Source organism: Nannobrachium achirus (genome assembly GCF_963921795.1).
Source record: "Nannobrachium achirus genome assembly, chromosome: 12".
Taxonomy (NCBI): Eukaryota; Metazoa; Chordata; class Actinopteri; order Myctophiformes; family Myctophidae; genus Nannobrachium; species Nannobrachium achirus.
The window spans coordinates 34,735,757-34,755,552 of NC_137832.1; the positions used below are offsets into that span (position 1 = coordinate 34,735,757).

Below are 19,796 nucleotides of genomic sequence, written 5' to 3' on the forward strand. Positions count from 1 at the left end.
TAAACGTAGGCAGCACCTTCCCCCTCAAAAGAATTCACAAGGCAAATGGAGATTTCCTGATCACATCACAGAGAACCAAATATCTGCATCAGTTGGAAGTTCAGGAGGTCATGGCAAGAAGTATGAGTCAAGAGATGGGCAGCCCTGTTCCTGCTAGTCATTGACTGGATCATAAGGACCACTTGTCACCACTATGAAGGGGAAGAAAAAGGCCAGGAGTACAAGGAGATGAGGGGTATGATGAAGATGGAGGTGGTAAGAGTTAAGGAAAATAATATAAGGAGTACAAGATGTTGGACACCAAGGAGGGAGAAAAGGACCTTTACCGAGACAGAGGCACCGAGATGGGAAGGTTGTGCAACAGGTTAAGGTGATAGGACAGATGGAAATGTTAAGCAAGGACAGTGTGTTGAGAAGCTGGAAGGAGTAGACATACTTTTAGGGAACAGATGGAGGAAAGTGTCAGAAGTTATTTGTGACAGAAGAGTGGGAAGATATATTAAAGGTAGTGAGACAAAGACAAGCCATGCTGTACAGGTTGTAAACAGTGGCAATGACGAATAAACAGGTGACAGCCAGGAGTCACAGAGGAAGACAGTGAACCAGATGGAATTATTTTCTTCTTATTTTTAGGGTTAGGGTTTTGCTTTAATCCCTGAGTTTGCCTGTGTGAGCACTGCAGTTGTATGGTGTGTTTTTGAAATGTTAAAAAGTAACTGTTTGAAAATGTTCAGAAACATACTATGGGAGTGCAGTGCTATTTGGTGATTGGCCCTTGAAATAAATGGCTGTCTGCTATCTGCAAGTGGACATTTTTTTTTAAATCGCCAGTGCCAAATGTCATGCTTGCATCACCATTTGAACGATTCTTCCCCCTAAAATCTGCTGCAGTTGACTAGCCCAGTGTTTCACAAAGTGGATTCCAGGGACTCTGTGGGTTCCTTTAGGGGGGTCTAAATGGACCCATACAAGTCTGTAACTCTGACAATGTACTAATGGAACCAAATGGACCTGTCGCAGAGTTAAGGGGATCTTAAAAGTTTGAGAAACAGTGTAAATCCATATCCTTCTTTTAAACCGCTCTGAAAAGTCACTTACAGGTGGCTGCAACTCGAAACTGGTCAAAAGACAAAGCCTATCCTTAAAAATAAATGGTATTTAGTCTACAGTAGAATGGTCAGGGGGAGGCCCTGACCATTCTACTGTAGACTAAATACCATTTATTTTTTATATATTTTCTGCATAGTACTGTGTTTCATTTGTCTGTCATTTAATGAGTAGGCTATGATCGTAAAAAGGGACCCCAATTGAAACAAGCCCAAAAGCTTTCTTGTGGTGTTTATCCTTTAGTTGATCTTGTACCTGTCCTGTACCTTTTCCTATGGAAACCAGTCTTCAATACGAGAAACATTGGATTGATTGGTTGATTGATTGAAGTCTTTATTAGAAGTTTGCATAGAAAAAGGTACAGTTTCAGGACTAGCCTACTACTCCTAGTCTACTACTGTCCTTTCCTCCGAGGTGGAAAGACTGGTGATGCGAGGTTACTAGTACTGTTACGTTATACTCCTGCCCCTAGAGGGTGCTGTTTGGCAGAGGTTATGCCGCACACACAGCGGTACATCCTTTTGTGTGGGTCCGTCTGAAACATTATGGAGTTCCGTGATGAACACACACATGTTGTGGAGACACGAAAGGTCTGAAAAGCTCGTTAGAGAGTTCCTCGGCGCTCGGACTATACACAGGTAAATGTCATTCTTGGCAAACAACAACCAAACGCTATTTAAGAATTCGTACCATTGATGGAGTAAACTGATCACCCAGGCCCTTTTCCATTAACTACTGGTACAGTTATCATGCGCAATCAGCTGTAAGCACTGGGTTAGCTTCATGTTCTGGCTAACAACACTGTTTACGTATCAGGGGAAAACACACTTTTAGGAACATGTGATATTATGACAGCGGCATAACGTTGTGGTCAAGTGTAGATAACCCCAATCTATGTCGTTGGGTAAGATAGTTAGCCTTATGGTAATGGTAGCTTTTCTTCTTTTTAGCTAACATGCCTGGTTTAGAACGTTGGGTACACTGTTAGTGTTAAGTAGGATAGGATTTCAATTCAAAGGAGCTTTATTGGCATGAGAAAAGTAAACATACGTTTACAGTGCCAAAGCAAGTGTCAAAACTCAAAACATATATATAAAAAAACAGTTTAAGAAAATTGGGAAATATACAGGTGGAGTGGGTACAGCATTGTGTTAAACAGCTATGTCACAACAAATATATCAGATTGTCCTTTATGGTTTTTGTCTGTTCCTGTGTAATAATAATTAATTGGATGTAATAGTTAATTCATCTTTGATAATAATAGTTGATGGTCCATTTACTTAAGTTGCCAGCTTGGTCACCGCATTCAAGGTTTTATGGATTCCAACAGGGGTATATAACTTTAAACACTTCTGGGATCTTTTTTTGCCATCTACTCAGCCTTTTGTGTGCATCCCAGACAGTTTTTACGTTGCTTTATATTTAGATCTTTCATATTAATTTGGTCAGACACGCCCCCCTTATTCATCTTCGAATTTCACATTAACTACTGGTCCCTGCTCCCTGGTTCTGCTGACTGATATCGTCCTAATGTATGAGAAGTAATTTTCCTATTTTATCTCAATGTAGTTATCTCACCATAGAATATCTAACATTCTAGGGCTAGGTAGAGCAATACTACCCCTAGAATGTTAGATATTCTTTATCCATCTAATAGTATAATTCTATACATTGCCTTTAATACATAAATATGTTCACAAATTACCATGTGCAATTATCCCCCAAGAAATTGTATTTTGGCTGTATATGGAATACACCCAATGTATGGAATGTCAAGCATTAGGTTGCTTATCCAGGTATTATATATGATCATGTGTCAGATATTCTCTCATTACCATGCAATGCATTTCAGAAGCAAGATGATTAGGAATTGGGGTATTATTGGAGGGATCGCTGCGGCCATGGCAGCTGGAGTGTATGTCCTATGGGGCCCAGTTACAGAGCGCAAGAAAAGAAAGACAGGTAATTGTTTCAACAAAAGCATACCACATATGGATTGTGTTCATCATATTTGTCTTTGTCTTTTTTTATTTGTCTTTTTTTTTTAAATTATAGTTTTAAAATACTTATTTTCCACAGGTATGGTTCCAGGCCTTTTGAACTTGGGAAACACCTGCTTCATGAACTCGTTGCTTCAGGGTCTGGCGGCCTGTCCCTCCTTCATCAGGTGGCTTGAGAGGTTTTCAGGTACGTCTGAAGGCCAGCCAGACAAAGACAATCAGCTGTCCAGGACTCTACTCCAACTCCTCAAAGGTAATCATAATAATGATAATGATAGCTTGAATTTATATTGCATCTTACATGAACCCAACCAACAAACAAACAACTATTTGCCATATTAAGCCTGAGAGAATAGGTGTCTTTTAAGGCAGCCTTAAAAGAGTCCAGTGCTTCGGAGCATGGCGAATCTCCATTGGTATGTAAATGTAATCTGTAATCGCCCCACTGTTGATGTACAGTGTACACAGTAGTAAAATCCTCTGTGTTGATTTATTCATTTGTAATTCAGAGTTAAATTGACATACATTTCACAGCCTTGTCTAGCAATGACCATGGGGAGGAAGACGTGCTGGATGCAGGATGCTTACTGGATGTCCTCAGACTGTACAGGTGGCAGATAAGTTCATTTGAGGAGCAGGTAGGTCAAGAATAATGGAGAATGGAAATTTATAAATTCATTATTTATAAATTGGACCTTTGTTTTGTTTTTGTTTGATATAATGTTTGTTTGCCCTTCCTTAGGATGCCCATGAACTTTTTCATGTCATTACATCCTCTTTGGAGGAGGAGCAAGATCGGCAACCCAAAGTAACTCACCTGTTTGACGTGCAGTCCCTCGAGGCAAGTTGCTTTTCAATGTGCCCATCCTTTCCTAGAACTATGGTAAAATCCTCATTTGTACACTCTTTATTAGTTACAAATGGATACAGTCTGGTCTGTCCTGTGTTCATACAGTATGCTTCCAAATTCCAATACTGTGTTATTTTGTAAAATACTCTAGGAACATACTAGTCGAAAATTAAAGGTAAAGCAATTATGTCTAGTCTCTCCTTAGCCAAAAGTACAGGACAGAATAGAGTTCATTGTGGGTCATAATATATTTGTTTTTATTTACTTCTGCTTGCTGTTCAGTTTTCTGACTTCCTTTTAACATCTCTATTATTGCCAATGTATATATAGAAACGTAGATACCTCATTGGCCATCTGCAGTTAATTGGAGAAACCGGTCTCCGCGGTCGCCATATTGGAGAAGGAAGCCGGGCCTAGTTTTATTGAGGTTACGTTTAGGAATAAGGATAGGTTTAGGCATATTTTAACTGAGGTTACATTTTGGAATACCTGGTAGTGATCGTTAGGTTGACAGATTTTACCCGGGCGAGTGTGTTTTGGTCATGCTATTCAGGTCAGAACACAGCTATCTATTGATTAAATAATAAAAATATTCTCTTCTTTGAACACCAGAGGCTTCCTGAACAAGAGGAGAAGACTTTATGTTGCAGAATTCAAGGTAAGGAGGCATAGAGATCATGTTGGTAAATATAATAAATGCAGACAATATAAAAAAAACTATCTTATTCATTTATTTGCATTACTCTTGTAGCCCCTCTTCATCCATTACCAAGTCCATGGAAGTTTCAGCACCCCTTTCATGGGCGTTTAACAAGCAATAAGACCTGCAAGCACTGTGAACAAAAAGTGAGTTACAGTAGTTTTAGCTGAGGAAGCAGATATTAGTGATATTTGTCCTCCTGTTGGTAGATTGATTCTGTTTGTCTGACATTTTTACAGAGTCCAGTGCGATATGACTCATTTGAGAGCCTCTCCCTGACTATTCCACTACCTCAGTGGGTAAGTAATAATTCCTGAACACAGATGTAAATATAAATGATTATGACATTAACTAGATAGATGAAATTGGAAAACTGTCATGTGAAGCTCAACCAATACTCGAGCTAGCACCACTCAAAAATGTTTTTCCACCATTTTCCAATTGCATCTTATTCAAGGTAAAAACCTGTTCACAAATAAAGTTTATCTAGAAAAATAAAGTTTCCCCAGGACTACAGTGTGTTGCCCTGTTGGGCAACCACACTAATTATAGTGAAGCAAGGTTGTTAGATATTTGTTGTAATATGAACAATGTATAAATGCTGTTCTAGTAGTTTGTGTATTATAGTGTGATGGATTTGTCTATTTAGGGTCAGCCCGTCTCCCTAGATCAGTGTCTTCAACATTTCATCTCATCAGAAACCATAAAAGAGGTGGAGTGTGAAAACTGCACCAAGGTACAGTTCCTGTTATATCAGTTTGTCTGCTTGACCTATGTACAGTATTTAGTGAGATTGACTACAGTCCTTTAGTTGAGGATTTATTTATGAATTATTCCTCAGCTTCAGCAAGGGTCCTTAGTGAATGGGCAGATTCTGGAAAGCAAGAGGACAACATTTATCAAACAACTTAAACTGGGAAAGGTAATTATCAATCATACTACATGTGTAGTTACTAGTAGTCATTAATGAATTATCTCGGACGGTCATAAGGCTAACAAGTACAGTAAGTACAGCCATGTTTATCTACACACCAAGCTGAGACAATTCACTTTTTCCCCCGTTATTGTAAACATTATTTTTGCACGTACAGTATGTGACCGTGCGATGTTTGGTTCCCTCTCCCAGCTCCCCCAGTGCCTCTGTATCCACCTTCAGAGACTGACATGGTCCAATGAAGGAACTCCCATCAAAAGACAAGAGCATGTTCAGTTCACAGAGTTCCTGTCCATGGACCGCTACAAACACCGTGCTACCATTCAGAGGATCCAGCGGATCAACTGTTCCTCCAAACCAATCAAGTCTGAGAACACAAAGGAGGCCATAGCCAAATCTACACCCAATGGCACTGGTACAGTATTCTGAAAACTGTCTACCCAAGTACCAAGCAAATTGTTCTTAACCGTTATTCTACCTTGTATTCTCTGATACATGTTTTGTTTTCAGATGCAGAATACCATAACAACAACAAGCCATTGTCGAATGGAACCTGCTCGTCTGTCTTCCTCCAGTCTTCTGGTTCAAGTCCACAGCCCAACCTTACATTTGACTACAGGTAAACAGCGCAGTGCATATACAATGCCTAATATAAATGCATGCAGAGTGTTAATAGATTTCTGTAACAATGTGTTCTGTCTGTTTTTCTTCCCAGCTCCCCAGAGTACCTGTTCCAGCTTGTGGCCGTGCTGGTCCATCATGGGGACATGCACTCAGGACACTTTGTCACATACCGACGCAGCCCTTCCTGTCCTCGCAGCTCCACACCCTATGGCTCCCAGTGGCTTTGGGTATCAGATGCATCAGTACGCAAAGCCAGCTTGCAGGAGGCATTATCTTCCAATGCTTACCTGCTCTTTTATGAGAGAGTTCGCAGCCCATCAGGGAGGTCACAGGAGTAGCCAGAGGATTTGTAACCTGGACACAAACTGGTTTTCCTTTTTTCCTCCTACCACCAGTCACTTGCTACAGCCAATGAATGGACACACACAAGTTGTATTGTGAATGAGATAAGCCAGTATATTGTCATACTGTAGATACAGCATTATATTGCAATTTGCAGCAAGACTTTAAACAGCCTGTTGCAACTTTACAGTTATGAATTAATGCATGCTTCTCCTTGTGCAGAGAAGCTTGGTACGCACTACGCATGGAAGGCACTTGATCCCAAATATTTTGAACCTGTTCTTTTGTAGTTCATGTTTAATACGTTTCTCTTTGACCCAAGTCTGTTTCTACCATTTTAGAAAGAATACCGGTTGTTAAATTATGAATTCTCTACATGGAGGGAGTTGATATAAGCTATAAAGAGGTAAAATAGATTTTTCTGGAACTCTCTAATTTGCCTCGTCATTCCCAAAGTGTGGTATGTGTATGTATGTATTACATTTACAATGATGTCTCAATTATTGTTAATAAGCTGCTGAATGTAATATTTTTCTATGTTTCAAATAAATCGTTATACTGTTACTACTTGCATAGCTGCACGTAGAGATCATAGTGCCATCTCACCCATAAGACTTAAGATTTAAAACTTAAGCCATGTTTAAGATCTATGAGATCAGTATGATTTCCACTTGTGAAAGATACCATTTCAACCCTTTTAACTACATTTTCAAATTAGGATATGGCCTAACTGGTACTCCAGTTGATGTTTGTTGATCAATTTGCACTATTGTATATTTATGATGAATTTGTATTTGTGTGTCGGTGATTGTTTTCAAATTGCAGTTATAAAAAATAAAAATGAAAGTAATTTGTGCAGTTGTCTATATTTTTAATCAAGGCAACAAACGTGTGCACCATTTGCTAACCTCAGAGGCTTACACATTCTAATGAAATATGCAGTCACTGAATTTGACATTAACCTGTATTGCATATAGTATACCATCTCAACTTGCCACTGCTTACATTGAAAAGAAACCCTAATGCTTGCTGAGAGGTCTCTTGTATCCATCTCAAATCAGTGCCAGTCCCAGAAATTAAGCAACACCAAGTAGTACCAAGTGGTTAACTTGGAATGGCTGCCCCTCACTTCTTGCTGTCCATGAGGATACGTCTGAAGGTGAGGTTGATGCGTGGCATAAGAACCTTTTTACGTGCAGGTAAGCCGTGGTACCAGTGTGTGTTGGTTGGTGGATTCATGAGGAGCAGGCTTCCATGAGCCAGCTCCAGCTTCACTGGGTCAATATTACGAGAACTCTGTTTTCCCCGTGCCTTCCTGTGTCTGAAGATAAAGTCCCGTGCTGCCCCAAGGGAGACGGAGGCGATGGGGCAGATGGGATCCAACTCCCTTTCATCATCACGGTGTTCCCCCATGTGATCCAGCCCATCTTTATACCTGATAAAGAGCAGATCAGGTTAACCACTTAAATGGTGCATTCGCTTTAAAATAGATTGTGCATTACAATTACATTCACACATTCATACACCGGTGGCGGAGGAAACCATGGAAGGCACCAACCTACTCACCGGGAGCAATTAGGGGTTCAGAGTCTTGCTCAAGGACCCTTCGACATTAACTCAGGAGAGCCCGGATTCGAACTGGGAAGTGGGAACTCTTCAGGAACCCTTCGCGCTCTAATAGCGGTTTCTCTACCCCTGAGCTATGCCGCCCCATATTTACTTATGCCCTATTTAAAAAAATAGTGCACATAGCCCATGTACAAGCTTGTAGATATATTTTCTAAATGGTTTGAAAATGCCTCCTACATAACATGACATGCCCAAACTAGGGATGTTGTGGTTAAAGAGACACTAATATCAACTCTGTACCCTATTTAAACTTGTGGAGTATATCATTCCTCACCTGTTAACCAAAACAAAGTTGAATGTATGTCCTGTTGTTTTGGAAACAGCATTCTTAATATATTCCAATGTAGGAGTCCATCTACGGGCCAAATGTTTCACCCCAGAATAAGTATAAGTTAGTCCTTCATCCCCATATGTTGCCTGTTTTCTGGGGATATTGTAGACCTTTCCAAACACTTGTACCGTTGCCTTATCTCCTGAAATAAAATAAAACAATAATTAAACCATTACATCTTAAACTTTTTTTTCATGATTATGTAGGATGTGTTGTATTGATATAGGCCTACCTGTTAAGTACACCACTTCCTCCTCCAGTTTCTTAAATAGGTCGTCTGCTTCCTCCTTGGGGAAGAGTAAAGCATAATCACAGTCCAGTCCTTCTGCTTCTACTTTATGCCAGGGAACAGGATGTGAGAACTCTGCACAGTCTCCATCTTCTTCTTGCTCCTTTATCCCCCCATGATCATCATCATCATCATCATCATCATTGCCTGGATCTAGTTTCACCTTCTTGCTTGCTCTCACGACATCTTCAGCAGCCCCATTATTATAAGAACGCTTTTGTCCCCGAATTACAAAGCTATCCATCACGAACTATGCTATGATATATAGAAGACATACGAATGTGGAACGTAATACCGCGCTGTTGGGAACAGTTGCACCTGTGTATGCCTATGGTGTATGCCCTGTTTGTTTTGATTCAGGCACAAATTTGTCTTCCTGAACACCACCCATACGCGTTGACGTCATGTTGTCTTGGCGCGAATCACAGAGGACTGAGGAGTGCATGCTGGTCATCATCATAACAGAACCGCCTGCTTGTTTTCTCAGTCAGGAATAGTGAGAAACTTGAGAAGTTAATCATAGCTTGTTGCAGTTACAGTGAAACGTAACAACATGATCGGACAGAAAACTATAAATTCATTCTTTTCACCAGTCTCGAAAAAGAGGGTTTCAAAGGACCTGGATGAAAACGAAGGAGGAACAGAAGACGACCAGGTCAGTATTTATTAAACGGACGTTAACCTGTATAAAGTTTACCAGTATGTTCCAACGGAGCTAGCTGGATAACACTAACACACTTATGGAGGAATTATTTGTGATGCAGGATGTGTGTTGTGTTCACAAGCGGCGGAACGTTGTAAAGTGGTGCACCCTCCTCTGGTACATTCACAGTACATAGCAGAAATGTTTGTGCAGCACAGATGTCGAAAACTAAAAACATTATTACCAGCTGCAAACGTCTTGCACACTGTTTATTTTTCTCAATATACTAAGATTGGACGGAAGAAGTTGAAGTCCTCGACTACTGAGCCTGTGTCTACTGCCGCCTCCTCTTCTCTGACCCAAGAACAACTGGACAAAATCGCCCAAAACAAAAAAGCAGCTCTGGACAGACTCGCAGCCAGTCGAACACCTGAAGGATTTGGGAAAAGCTGGGCAAAGGCACTATCGCCCGAGTTCGAAAAGCCCTATTTTGTGAAAGTGAGAGAGACCATCTACATCACCATATTTGTACAAAGTGTTTTGTTTACTTGTATTTTTAGTTTCCATATATTTCTGTCCCTGTCACAGTTGATGTCATTTGTCTCTGAAGAAAGGAAACGCCACACCATCTACCCACCTGCCCAAGATGTGTTTACATGGACACAGATGTGTGACATCCAAGATGTAAGCTTAAGCACTGTCATTGTTATTGAATCTAGCTACTGACACGGTCTGACACAGGGAGCATTAGCCTATGACAGCAATTTATTCCAAAGCAATCCATTTTTAGTATAGGTACCTTCCCACCACCATGCCCTGACATAATCTCACAAAATTCCAGGCCTCTAATAAATAAATGGTAATAAATGTAGCTGACGGAGTACAGCATCTATGGGCCTGATGTTGTACAAGATACACTACACCACTATAAGATACCCATGTGCATGACAAAATACTTCCAAAACGTCAAGGATGTTCAAAATTACAACACCAGAGGCAGTGCCACAGATCATGAATAATCAGCAGCAGTAGGATATCAGATGTGTGATTATTGAAAGTTAGCTTATGGCCTACCCCTAAGCTATGGCGGCATAGCTCAGGGGTAGAGAAACCATTATTAGAGCACGAAGGGTTCTCAGTTCGAATCCGGGCTCCCCCTGAGTTAATGTCGAAGAGTCCTTGAGCAAGACTCTGAACCCCTAGTTGCTCCCGGTGAGTAGGTTGGTGCCTTGCATGGTTTCCAAATTCCTCCGCCACCGGTGTATGAATGTGTGCATGAATGGGTGAATCTATGTAAAGCGCCTTGGATAAAAGCGCTATATAAACGCACCATTTACCAATTATATTGCCATGGCTGCCTAATTGCCCTTGTTTTCACCAAAAACAATGTTTGCCTTTAAATATTCAGGTCAAAGTAGTGATTCTTGGCCAAGATCCCTATCATGGCCCCAACCAAGCCCATGGTTTATGCTTCAGTGTGCAACAACCAGTTCGACCTCCACCCAGGTAAGAGATACGTACCATTTCTGATTATATTGTGCATCTAATAAACACATCATGTCCAAGTGCTTCCACGTCTAAAGCAGTCCAAAACACTGCACTTAGTCACCTCAGTGGTCAATTGTTGTTCAGTCACACTTAGCTGTGTATACCATGTATTAACCTCTCTTCATAGAACATTTGGTGCATTGTACTTCAATTGGTGATTAATGTTTTTATTAATATGATTTTACGGCATGTCTAATTGTATTGGATGCTAACTAATATAATTTTGTGCAGTTTGGTGAACATGTACAAAGAACTGGCATCTGACATCGAAGGATTTAAGCACCCGGGACATGGAGATCTCACTGGTTGGGCTAAACAAGGTACCACTTGAAAAGCAGAATGTTGAAGGTCTAAAAGCAGAATGTTGAAGGTCTGTTTTGAATGCCCAGAGAGTTGTCGTGTGTCCCGACTTTTCTGACTGGGGTGGCCCTTTTGGGGTGTGCATTTCCACACACCAGCGCACGTATGCAAGTGATTCTTTTTTACATTTCAGACGAATCATTCCATGATGGCAAGTTCAGTACAACATTAAAGTTTATTTTAAAAGATAAACACTCCTACCAATGGCAACACAAGTGTGTGGCACCATAAAAATGTTATATATATATAAATACATTGCACCCTGAGTGCAATCCAGTGCTCTCGGTCGGCACAGGCATACGGACACGTCACTGCTAGATGTGTCTTAATAGTCACTGCTGGGTACAGGAAACATCACAGGCAGAGCCAACCTACACATCATTATTCTCTTCATACTAAAACAATGGGTGAAACGGATGTCCAAATTGGTCCAGAGTATAATAAAACAAAATTGTCTCTTGCTTGCAAAAAGTGACATTTGTATTTGCGCTACAAATGTGCATATCTCAATTGAGTTTGAGGTCAGGGCTCTTTTTACTCAGGCTTTGTGCTACATGAAGAGGAATAGGTTGATGTTATTTGTAGACCATTTATGTTCATCACCTGCTTTTTATGCAGGGTTATGTGCTTTTGTAGCACTACAAGTTAAACAATTTGCAAGCAAGGAGCTTGCAAATTGTTAAATCTAGTTGAACTAGCTTATTTTGGTATTTTTACATGTCCCTCTATGTTTTGTTAGGTGTGTTGTTGCTCAATGCTGTGTTGACTGTTCAAGCCAGTCAGGCCAACTCCCACAAAGAAAAAGGCTGGGAAACCTTCACTGATGCTGTGGTCCAGTGGCTGAGCACCAATCTGGAGGGTCTTGTCTTCATACTGTGGGGATCATATGCTCATAAGAAAGGAGCTGCTATCAGTCGAGTAGGTGTAAGATCTATACAGTAATTTTTATGTTTTGTGCATACAGTATGTGTAGTTGATGATGCTGATGACTTCATATATTCATGTCTTGTGTAGAAACGTCACCACGTCCTGCAAACAGTACATCCGTCTCCTTTGTCTGTTCATCGTGGATTCTATGGATGCAAGCATTTCTCAAAGGCAAATGAGCTGCTGAAGAAATCAGAAAAGGAGCCCATAAACTGGAATGCACTGTAGAATGTCAGTCATACTGTAAATGTCTGTTTGCTTAGACCCCACTGAACATGGCTATAGATTAACTACAGTGACCAGATACAAAACCAATACATAAGCCTTTCATTTCATTCCCGTTTGACATATTCTCCTTAAAGTATTTGTTTTTCCAGTTTGCACAGTTTGATTTTGTGCACTACAATTTTATTTCTCTTTTGTGAAGCTCTTTTCTTTTGGTTTTGATGCCAGTTTACAGTATCTTTCTACAATTTTCCATTGGGTTTAATACTGTGGAGACATAATACCAGAGTTTAAGTTAGAGTTACAGAGGTTGAGTGAAATGAGTGAAACCTACTGGAGTTTTACTTTTATTTATGTGCATATCAGTCAATTTCTTCAAGGTCAGTGAGAACACACTCTACAATGTTCCATTAAGTTTAATACTGTGGAGACAGAATACCAGAGTTTAAGTTACAGTGTGTATTGTTCTTTTGTTTTTTGTGTATTGAAAATGTTTTTGTACTTTTAAACATAAATAAGTGAATCCCTTTTTCTTGGTTTGTTTTTCCCCCCCAGTGCAATGCACAACATGCATAGCCATCAGAATCTACAAGCTACTTTATAATAAAAAATGTTTTTCAGGCAGCGTGCACTTGGATCCATAAATGATAAATGTATGTCCATCCATCCGTGTTGGATCTTCCCAGAGCCGTCTAATCAGTCAATCAGTTATATATTTCATATCAATCAGTCACTGTCTAATCATTGAGCCGTATAATGAATTCATTATACGGCTCTGGATCTTCCCATTGAGTTATCTGAATCTTACTACAATACTTGCGAGGCCTAAAGACTGCTACAGATCTCTTACCAGCGCGTGTGAATGTTACCAGTTCACCCAAATGCTAATCTCTCGAGACAGCCTGCCCAAATGCATACATGCCGGAAGGGCGTGTTTGGACTGTGTTTTTGGAGTGGACTGTCACTGGATGTGTGTGAAAAGTCTGGTGACGCGAGGTTCGATGTGTGTCAATTCAGTGCACCCAGTGACGTACAGTGTCTGGTGATCATCTGAAACGGAGGAAGACAGTGAACTGGGGTCCTTTGTTTTAAGTTAAATTTCTCATTTATTTAATCTGTTGCATGCATCTACAGCCAATGAACTGACCATGCCCGTACAGAGCGTACCAGTTCGTGATTCGTCCATCCAGTTGCGGTTACTACAACAGTATTTGATTCTCCTGAAGAAGTATCCCCTTGTCACAAAGTCTGTTACGAGGTCAGTAACATTAAGGCACATTACACATTATGTTTTGTTTTCTATGCACGGCAGGCAGCTGTAGCTACCTTAGCTAGCTATTTCATGGCTGTATTGAGTTAGAGTCTTTCAGCCTAAATTTTGTTGGCTACTTTCTCTGGTATGATCAAAGCAGGAAAGGGTCTCACTTGTAAGTTATAGGGATATAAAGTGTTATAGATTTTCTTTTTATTTGCATGACAATTTGACAGTAAACTAGTTGTTACAGAATTAGCTTCAAAGTATTAGCCATGCTTCAGGATTGTGGCTTATTCCAACAATAAGCTGCACTTTTGATAACTACTTTTGCTTTTATTAATAATGAATACACAAAATGTGTTTTGTTTGCCAGCTTGTGTCCCCTCTTAAACTTATTTTTTGTTTGCTCTGATCGCTTGTCACCTACAGTAGCCCCCTCTGTCGGTTTCAGCCAATGAACATCTTCCTTTGTCAACTCCCCCATTAACTATTAGTTGTGTTATCCGTTGTTGTTGTTTTTATCATTATCCATCCATGCAATTATGTTACACATGTTTATGTCCTTGGTATTTCAGTGGCATCCTCACTGCTCTAGGCAATCTTCTCTCTCAGACATTGGAGGCAAAAAAGAAGGCCAAAGATGAACTGCCAAAGAAGGAGATTGACACAGCAGGAGTTACACGTTATGCAGTTTATGGGTGAGCTGTATGTCATAATAGTTGGGTTCATGGATAATACGTCTGGTTGTTGTAGCTATTACATTATAAGTACAAAATGTTATAAAATATTGGGATACTTTATAGTAAGTTGCGGCATAGTTCATCTCAATATGATTTTAGCACGTTGTGCATGTCTTAGTGGAGTGGTGAAAGCTTGCACATGGGCTACTAGGATATAACATCATTATTACTGTTAAGTGTTAACATTATCTGCTGAGAGATTTTACTTATTTGCTCATGTCATCCAGTTTTCACTGTTGATAGTCCTGTTACAGGACTATCAATAAGAATTGATACAGGACTCCTTTATCAATTCTTATATTCATGGTCTCAGTCTGTATTCAGTCATATGCCTACAGTACCTGAACCTGTATATTCATTGTTGATAGACCGTGCATATATCCACCCACATACTCATTGTTAGACTGTAGACATATTCATTCATATACAGTATACAGTGTATTCATACTGCACTGGTGATAGATGTAGCAGTAGATGTATATTATTATATTTACATTTTTATATTGTGGTGTGGTTATTGACATTTACTCTTATCTGTTACCTCTCCTGTGTTTATTCTTACTGCTGCTAGACCTGAATTTCCCTCTGAGGATCAATAAAGATTTATCCCTTATCTTATTATCGTATCTTAGTTGGAATTGAGCTCCCTCTGTGACAGCACTGCTAAACATAATTTATAGGCTAAAAGTTGACAATCGGAGAGAATTAAAGTCTGCACACTGTGCACAGTAGAAAAAGGTCCCATTTAAAACACACACGCAAGCACGCACGCACACGCACACGCACACACACACACACACACACACACACACACACACACACACACAAAGACAATACTGATGATACATCTATCTGTACTATCTTTATGTGCTTTTACACATTTTTGTATGGAAGTTGAAATGTGTGCTTTATATATTAGCTAGCTCAAGGGTCTTCAACAGGGGGTCCGGGACCCCTAGGGGGTCCTCAGAGTTACTGCAGGGGGTCCTCCAAATCTTTGTGTAATAGAAACTTTTCTCCTTTTTATATTAACCACTTGAACCCTAGCGTCCAAATTCTGAGAACTTTAGCCAAAAATAGCAGATCTACAAGCTCACAACGCCTCGCAGAAGAGGTTTGGTGTAGAGCGGAAAAAGAGCAGTCTAAGTACAAGTTTATTAAGTATTGACGGTTTGCATGGTTAAATATCTGAAAACACAAATTGACATGAATCCAAAATACACTGATGATTGTGCTGTCAAACCATGAAACTATATGGAATGTATGAAAAGGTTGTGGGGGTCCCTGTTTCATCTCTCTCTCAACTAAGGGGTCCTTGACCTGAAAACATTGAAGACCCCTGAGCTAGCTTAATTTGGGTGGTTTCAGGTTGTTAATCACTGGACCAGTGAGCCATTACTTTTATCAGCTCATGGAGCTGTGGCTGCCCAGCACTGACCGATACTGTATCATCAAACGTCTGCTGCTGGATCGTCTTATCTTTGCCCCTGGCTTTCTGCTGCTGTTTTACTTTGTCATGAACATCCTCGAGGTGGGTCATCACAAACGCGGTGGCCCCTGCACCAACCACAACTCAGAAATTCTATTCTAATCTCTCATATTTAATCTATATCCCAAATGTACAGTATACTGTATGTTCTCTTCTTTTCAGTTTAACATGAAATAAATCCAAACTTTACCTGTTCTTAGGCTAAAGGGTGGCACGACTTTGAAAAGAAAATGAACAATACTTACTGGACTGCTTTGAAGATGAACTGGAAAGTCTGGACTCCCTTTCAGTTCATCAATATCAACTTTGTGCCTGTTCAGGTAGAGTTACTGACCACTTGCATGTTGCAGTCTTTGAACAGAGGATGATTCAGTGTTTTATTGACAATTCCCGTGTCTCCCCCTTTTCTTGTTTTCAGTTCAGAGTGCTGTTTGCCAATGTGATTGCCTTGTTTTGGTATGCATACCTTGCATCTGTGAGGAAATGAAGCCTCAGAAGTTGGACGTCTCTCTGTTGTCACACTGAACAGTTCAGTATAGTAGCTATTCTAATTAAATCCTAATGAGTCCGATACAGTAAGTTGAACGTTTTCACTGATCAGTCATTGTTACACGTGATAAGACACTGTTAATGTTGTAGCAAATGACTTAAATAACTCATTTCAAAGAATAGCACCTTAAAGTGTAATGCAATTCATGTCTTCATGTCTTAAAACAAAGCCAAAGACTAGAACAATGTAACTGTGAACCTTGTTGAAACTTGTATGGTAAGACCGGAATAATTTCTGTATAATTTTGAATATGTGATGTTAAAGTAATTTTTTATTCATTAATTACGTTGAGCAAGCTAATATATGATATACAGTAGCTCTATGTGGCTTTAATTCAAATTTGTTTCTCAGGTAAAAGGAAAGATCTGCCCAGATTTCCAAATAACATTGTATCTTTTGCTAAGGTAGTACAACCCTTTAAGGAATAGACTCTGTTAATGGAATCTCATTTTGCCTTTTATTATTGATGCATTATTAACGCATTATTACATTTTTAAGACAAATGTGATTGTAACAAAAACATTAAAATGAATTAGATTAATATGTGGTCCTGCATTCTGCAATGAATTAACATGGAATGATTATTATAATTCTCGTTTGCAATATTTCTCGTTTGCAAGTGTTCTCAGCCTCCTCTCAGTCTTAGAGTCAGGTAGATGGTGCTTCCACTTCTGACATTGTAGTCATCCAGTTTTCGGTGGTCATCCATCTGCTTGCCTTCATGAATCAGCCTTTGTTGGTCCACAGGAACACCTTCCTTACTCTGAACCTTGCGCTTGAACTCTTGTACAGTCTCACCAGGTGCGATATCAAAGGTACTAGTCTGGCCCTTTTCATTTTTCAAAAACACCTGGATTGGAACCGGTTCATCAGTTATCACCATGCAGACCTGTGATCCTGACTCCAAACCATAGGAGCTCAATGGTTTTGAATCGTCATCTAGACTCAGCCTCTGGCCATTGTTGTAGGACAGCCTCTGCCTCTGGACGGCCACATCAAACTGCTGGCTGATGAGGGTTTTCAGAGACCCCACTGTAGCGCCAGGCTGCACCACCAGGGACCTCGTCACCCCATTCAGCATTGTTATTTTTATCTCCATGGTGATCTATACAAAGTAGATAAAAAAAAAAAATGATGATGAAATATGATGGAAACCTGCCATGGTTTTACTGTACTAAAACATGTATTTACATTTAAAGTGATATTTTGTGAAATATAGATCTAAGCTCTATATTTTGATTGTAATCGTTTGTTCAGTAACAGGTATCCCCGTCTCTCCAGCTCTTTAAGTCTTAAAGGAGTAGTTCACCCTAACATGACTTTTTTCTATTGATTACTCACACCATGGACACTCAACTTCAATAATATTTTTAGTTTTTCATTGCATTCCTAAGACAAAAAAATTTATTATAGTAAAGTACCCCAATTGATTCCAAATGTCGACCCAAATGCATTTGGGTCCCCATCTGGAATCAATAGAGATACATTTACTAAATAAATAAAAATAAAAAAATCTTAGGAATGCAACAAATACAAAAAAATATTATTGAAATCAACTATCCATGGCATGAGTAATCAATAGAAAAAAAGTCGTGTTGGGGTGAACTACTTTAAATAACATTTTCATTTGGGTTAACATTACAATTTAATCCAATCAGATTCAGAAGTGAGTCGGCTACAAGCTAGTGCTCTAATTCCAATTTTATCAGCTTATTTCTTTGTGTAATGATAATGCATATATACTATAAGAATAAGCTTAACACTTATTTTTTACCAAGAAATATCACTTATCCCACCTTTAATTGTCAAAATTAAAGGTGGGGTGTTAAAAAGAATGTTTTACCTTTTGATTTTAAGATCCGTTCAATTAGATGTCTTTGATAAGCAGGACAGGAGTTGATGCAGTCTTGGTGAAGACAATCTTCCAGCTGTTTGTTTCAAGGTGTCACGTCCCCACTAGTCCACACAGCAGCCAGCAATGTTTATAAGCTTCAGCTCAGCCGTGTTTTGAACAGCTGATGAGGGGGAACCACCTCATAGCATAAGATTCGTTTTCCTCCTGCAATGAATGAATAGTGACTCGTTGTTTCGGTTTCCTTTCTCGAAACATGCGAGCTGATTCAGCTGAAATATGACGTAATAATAGAAGATTCGAGAATAACATAACTTTATGAAACTCTGATTGCTGGGTTATTTTTTAATTAATTAATTGGATTTATATTCATTTTAAAAGTTCAGTGCAGACTATCATGACAGTTGCAGAGGATAATAATTGAATGTATGAATCCGCCATTGAAACATTTATATGATGACTTTATGTTTAGTGTAGTGCAGGCAGGCTAATGCTTTATGATGGACAGGCCACAGTCATAACCTGTACATGGGGGCACTCATTTTGAAGGAGACCACACCGATCAGGATCTTCTTATTATAACTCTATGATCAGGATAGAAATGTTCATCACAGGATCCACTCAGGATAAAAACGTCATTGCATTGATTTGCTTTACTTGGGGAAAAGGGAAAATGAACCCTAGGCCTATGCCAGGACCTCCAGGGTAAATGCTAGATAGAACCACTATTTCTGAAAAATGAAACCAAAAGTTTGGAAGTAAGCGTTTCTGGTAAAGCCGAATTAAAACCATGGATGGATGTGGCGCCATCTAGTGCTTGTGAAAATAACTACCGACTTAATTGATTGAAGACTTTATTAGAAGTTTGCATAGGAAAAGGTACAGTTTCATGACGGTACAGTTCACTGGTACAAGGTCTACTAAAAGGAGATCCATGAAAAGACTAAGCTTATTTCCACTGGAAACCATTGAAGTATCTCATATAACATTGAATGACAGACAAACAAGTATTGACTTTGAACTCTAAGGACCTTCCAGGAAGAGTGCTCAGGTGCGCCTTGCGGTGACACGCTTCCTAGTTTCTTCGTTTTTTCGCACTGATTTTTGACACTGCACTATTAGGTTGTTAGTGTTGGTATTTTCTGAGTATTTTTGCTTTGTTTAACAATGACAGTGAGATACTTGTTTGCACTAACTAGCATTGACTGCTATGGTCTCTTTTGCAAGACACTTTATGTATATATACTTATATATTATTCGCCCCCCTCTATTGATGCACCTTCTCCTTATTGGTACTGTACTGCTCTTGTCTTTGTTTTTTCCCCTCTTATCTATCTTTCTTACGTCTCTGTAACTTTGTAAATAACTGTATACTGCTGTGCTACTACTGGACAACTAAAT

At 39.6% G+C, this 19,796-nt stretch overlaps 5 protein-coding genes across 6 annotated transcripts; 3 read left to right on the top strand and 2 right to left on the bottom strand.

The window, feature by feature from the left end:
• The first annotated feature begins 1,649 nt into the window (after positions 1-1,649).
• Positions 1,650-7,384, top strand: usp30 (ubiquitin specific peptidase 30). Its single transcript, XM_080738595.1, has 13 exons — positions 1,650-1,745; positions 2,960-3,069; positions 3,187-3,360; positions 3,642-3,745; positions 3,850-3,948; positions 4,570-4,615; positions 4,709-4,803; positions 4,897-4,956; positions 5,307-5,393; positions 5,499-5,579; positions 5,784-6,006; positions 6,102-6,210; positions 6,307-7,384. The coding sequence occupies exons 1-13, from the start codon at positions 1,666-1,668 to the stop codon at positions 6,551-6,553; spliced, it is 1,515 nt and encodes a 504-aa protein (XP_080594721.1). The 5' UTR covers positions 1,650-1,665; the 3' UTR covers positions 6,554-7,384.
• Positions 7,385-7,590: 206 nt separating this feature from the next.
• alkbh2 (alkB homolog 2, alpha-ketoglutarate dependent dioxygenase) lies at positions 7,591-9,050 on the bottom strand (the record flags this gene model as incomplete). The annotated part of the gene is made up of 3 exons (XM_080738596.1): positions 7,591-7,992; positions 8,461-8,659; positions 8,750-9,050. 3 exons carry the CDS (start codon positions 9,048-9,050, stop codon positions 7,683-7,685), a joined length of 810 nt encoding a protein of 269 aa, XP_080594722.1. The 3' UTR covers positions 7,591-7,682.
• A 262-nt stretch (positions 9,051-9,312) lies between these two features.
• unga (uracil DNA glycosylase a) lies at positions 9,313-12,883 on the top strand. Its single transcript, XM_080738142.1, has 7 exons — positions 9,313-9,461; positions 9,741-9,947; positions 10,038-10,133; positions 10,858-10,955; positions 11,229-11,317; positions 12,097-12,275; positions 12,372-12,883. Exons 1-7 carry the CDS (start codon positions 9,360-9,362, stop codon positions 12,510-12,512), a joined length of 912 nt encoding a protein of 303 aa, XP_080594268.1. The 5' UTR covers positions 9,313-9,359; the 3' UTR covers positions 12,513-12,883.
• A 645-nt stretch (positions 12,884-13,528) lies between these two features.
• On the top strand, positions 13,529-17,475 carry pxmp2 (peroxisomal membrane protein 2). Of its 2 annotated transcripts, XM_080739366.1 has the most exons (6): positions 13,529-13,767; positions 14,340-14,462; positions 15,873-16,035; positions 16,194-16,313; positions 16,412-16,521; positions 17,336-17,475. In XM_080739366.1, the coding sequence occupies exons 1-5, from the start codon at positions 13,658-13,660 to the stop codon at positions 16,478-16,480; spliced, it is 585 nt and encodes a 194-aa protein (XP_080595492.1). In that variant the 5' UTR covers positions 13,529-13,657; the 3' UTR covers positions 16,481-16,521; positions 17,336-17,475. The 2 variants fall into 2 exon arrangements, with proteins under 2 accessions (XP_080595492.1, XP_080595491.1); XM_080739365.1 differs by lacking the exon at positions 17,336-17,475 and having other exon boundaries at positions 16,412-17,084.
• isg15 (ISG15 ubiquitin like modifier) lies at positions 17,168-19,510 on the bottom strand. The gene is made up of 2 exons (XM_080739367.1): positions 18,387-19,510; positions 17,168-17,648 (listed from the first exon to the last, which is right to left on the bottom strand). The coding sequence occupies exon 2, from the start codon at positions 17,640-17,642 to the stop codon at positions 17,169-17,171; it is 474 nt and encodes a 157-aa protein (XP_080595493.1). The 5' UTR covers positions 17,643-17,648; positions 18,387-19,510; the 3' UTR covers position 17,168.
• Positions 19,511-19,796: the final 286 nt, after the last annotated feature.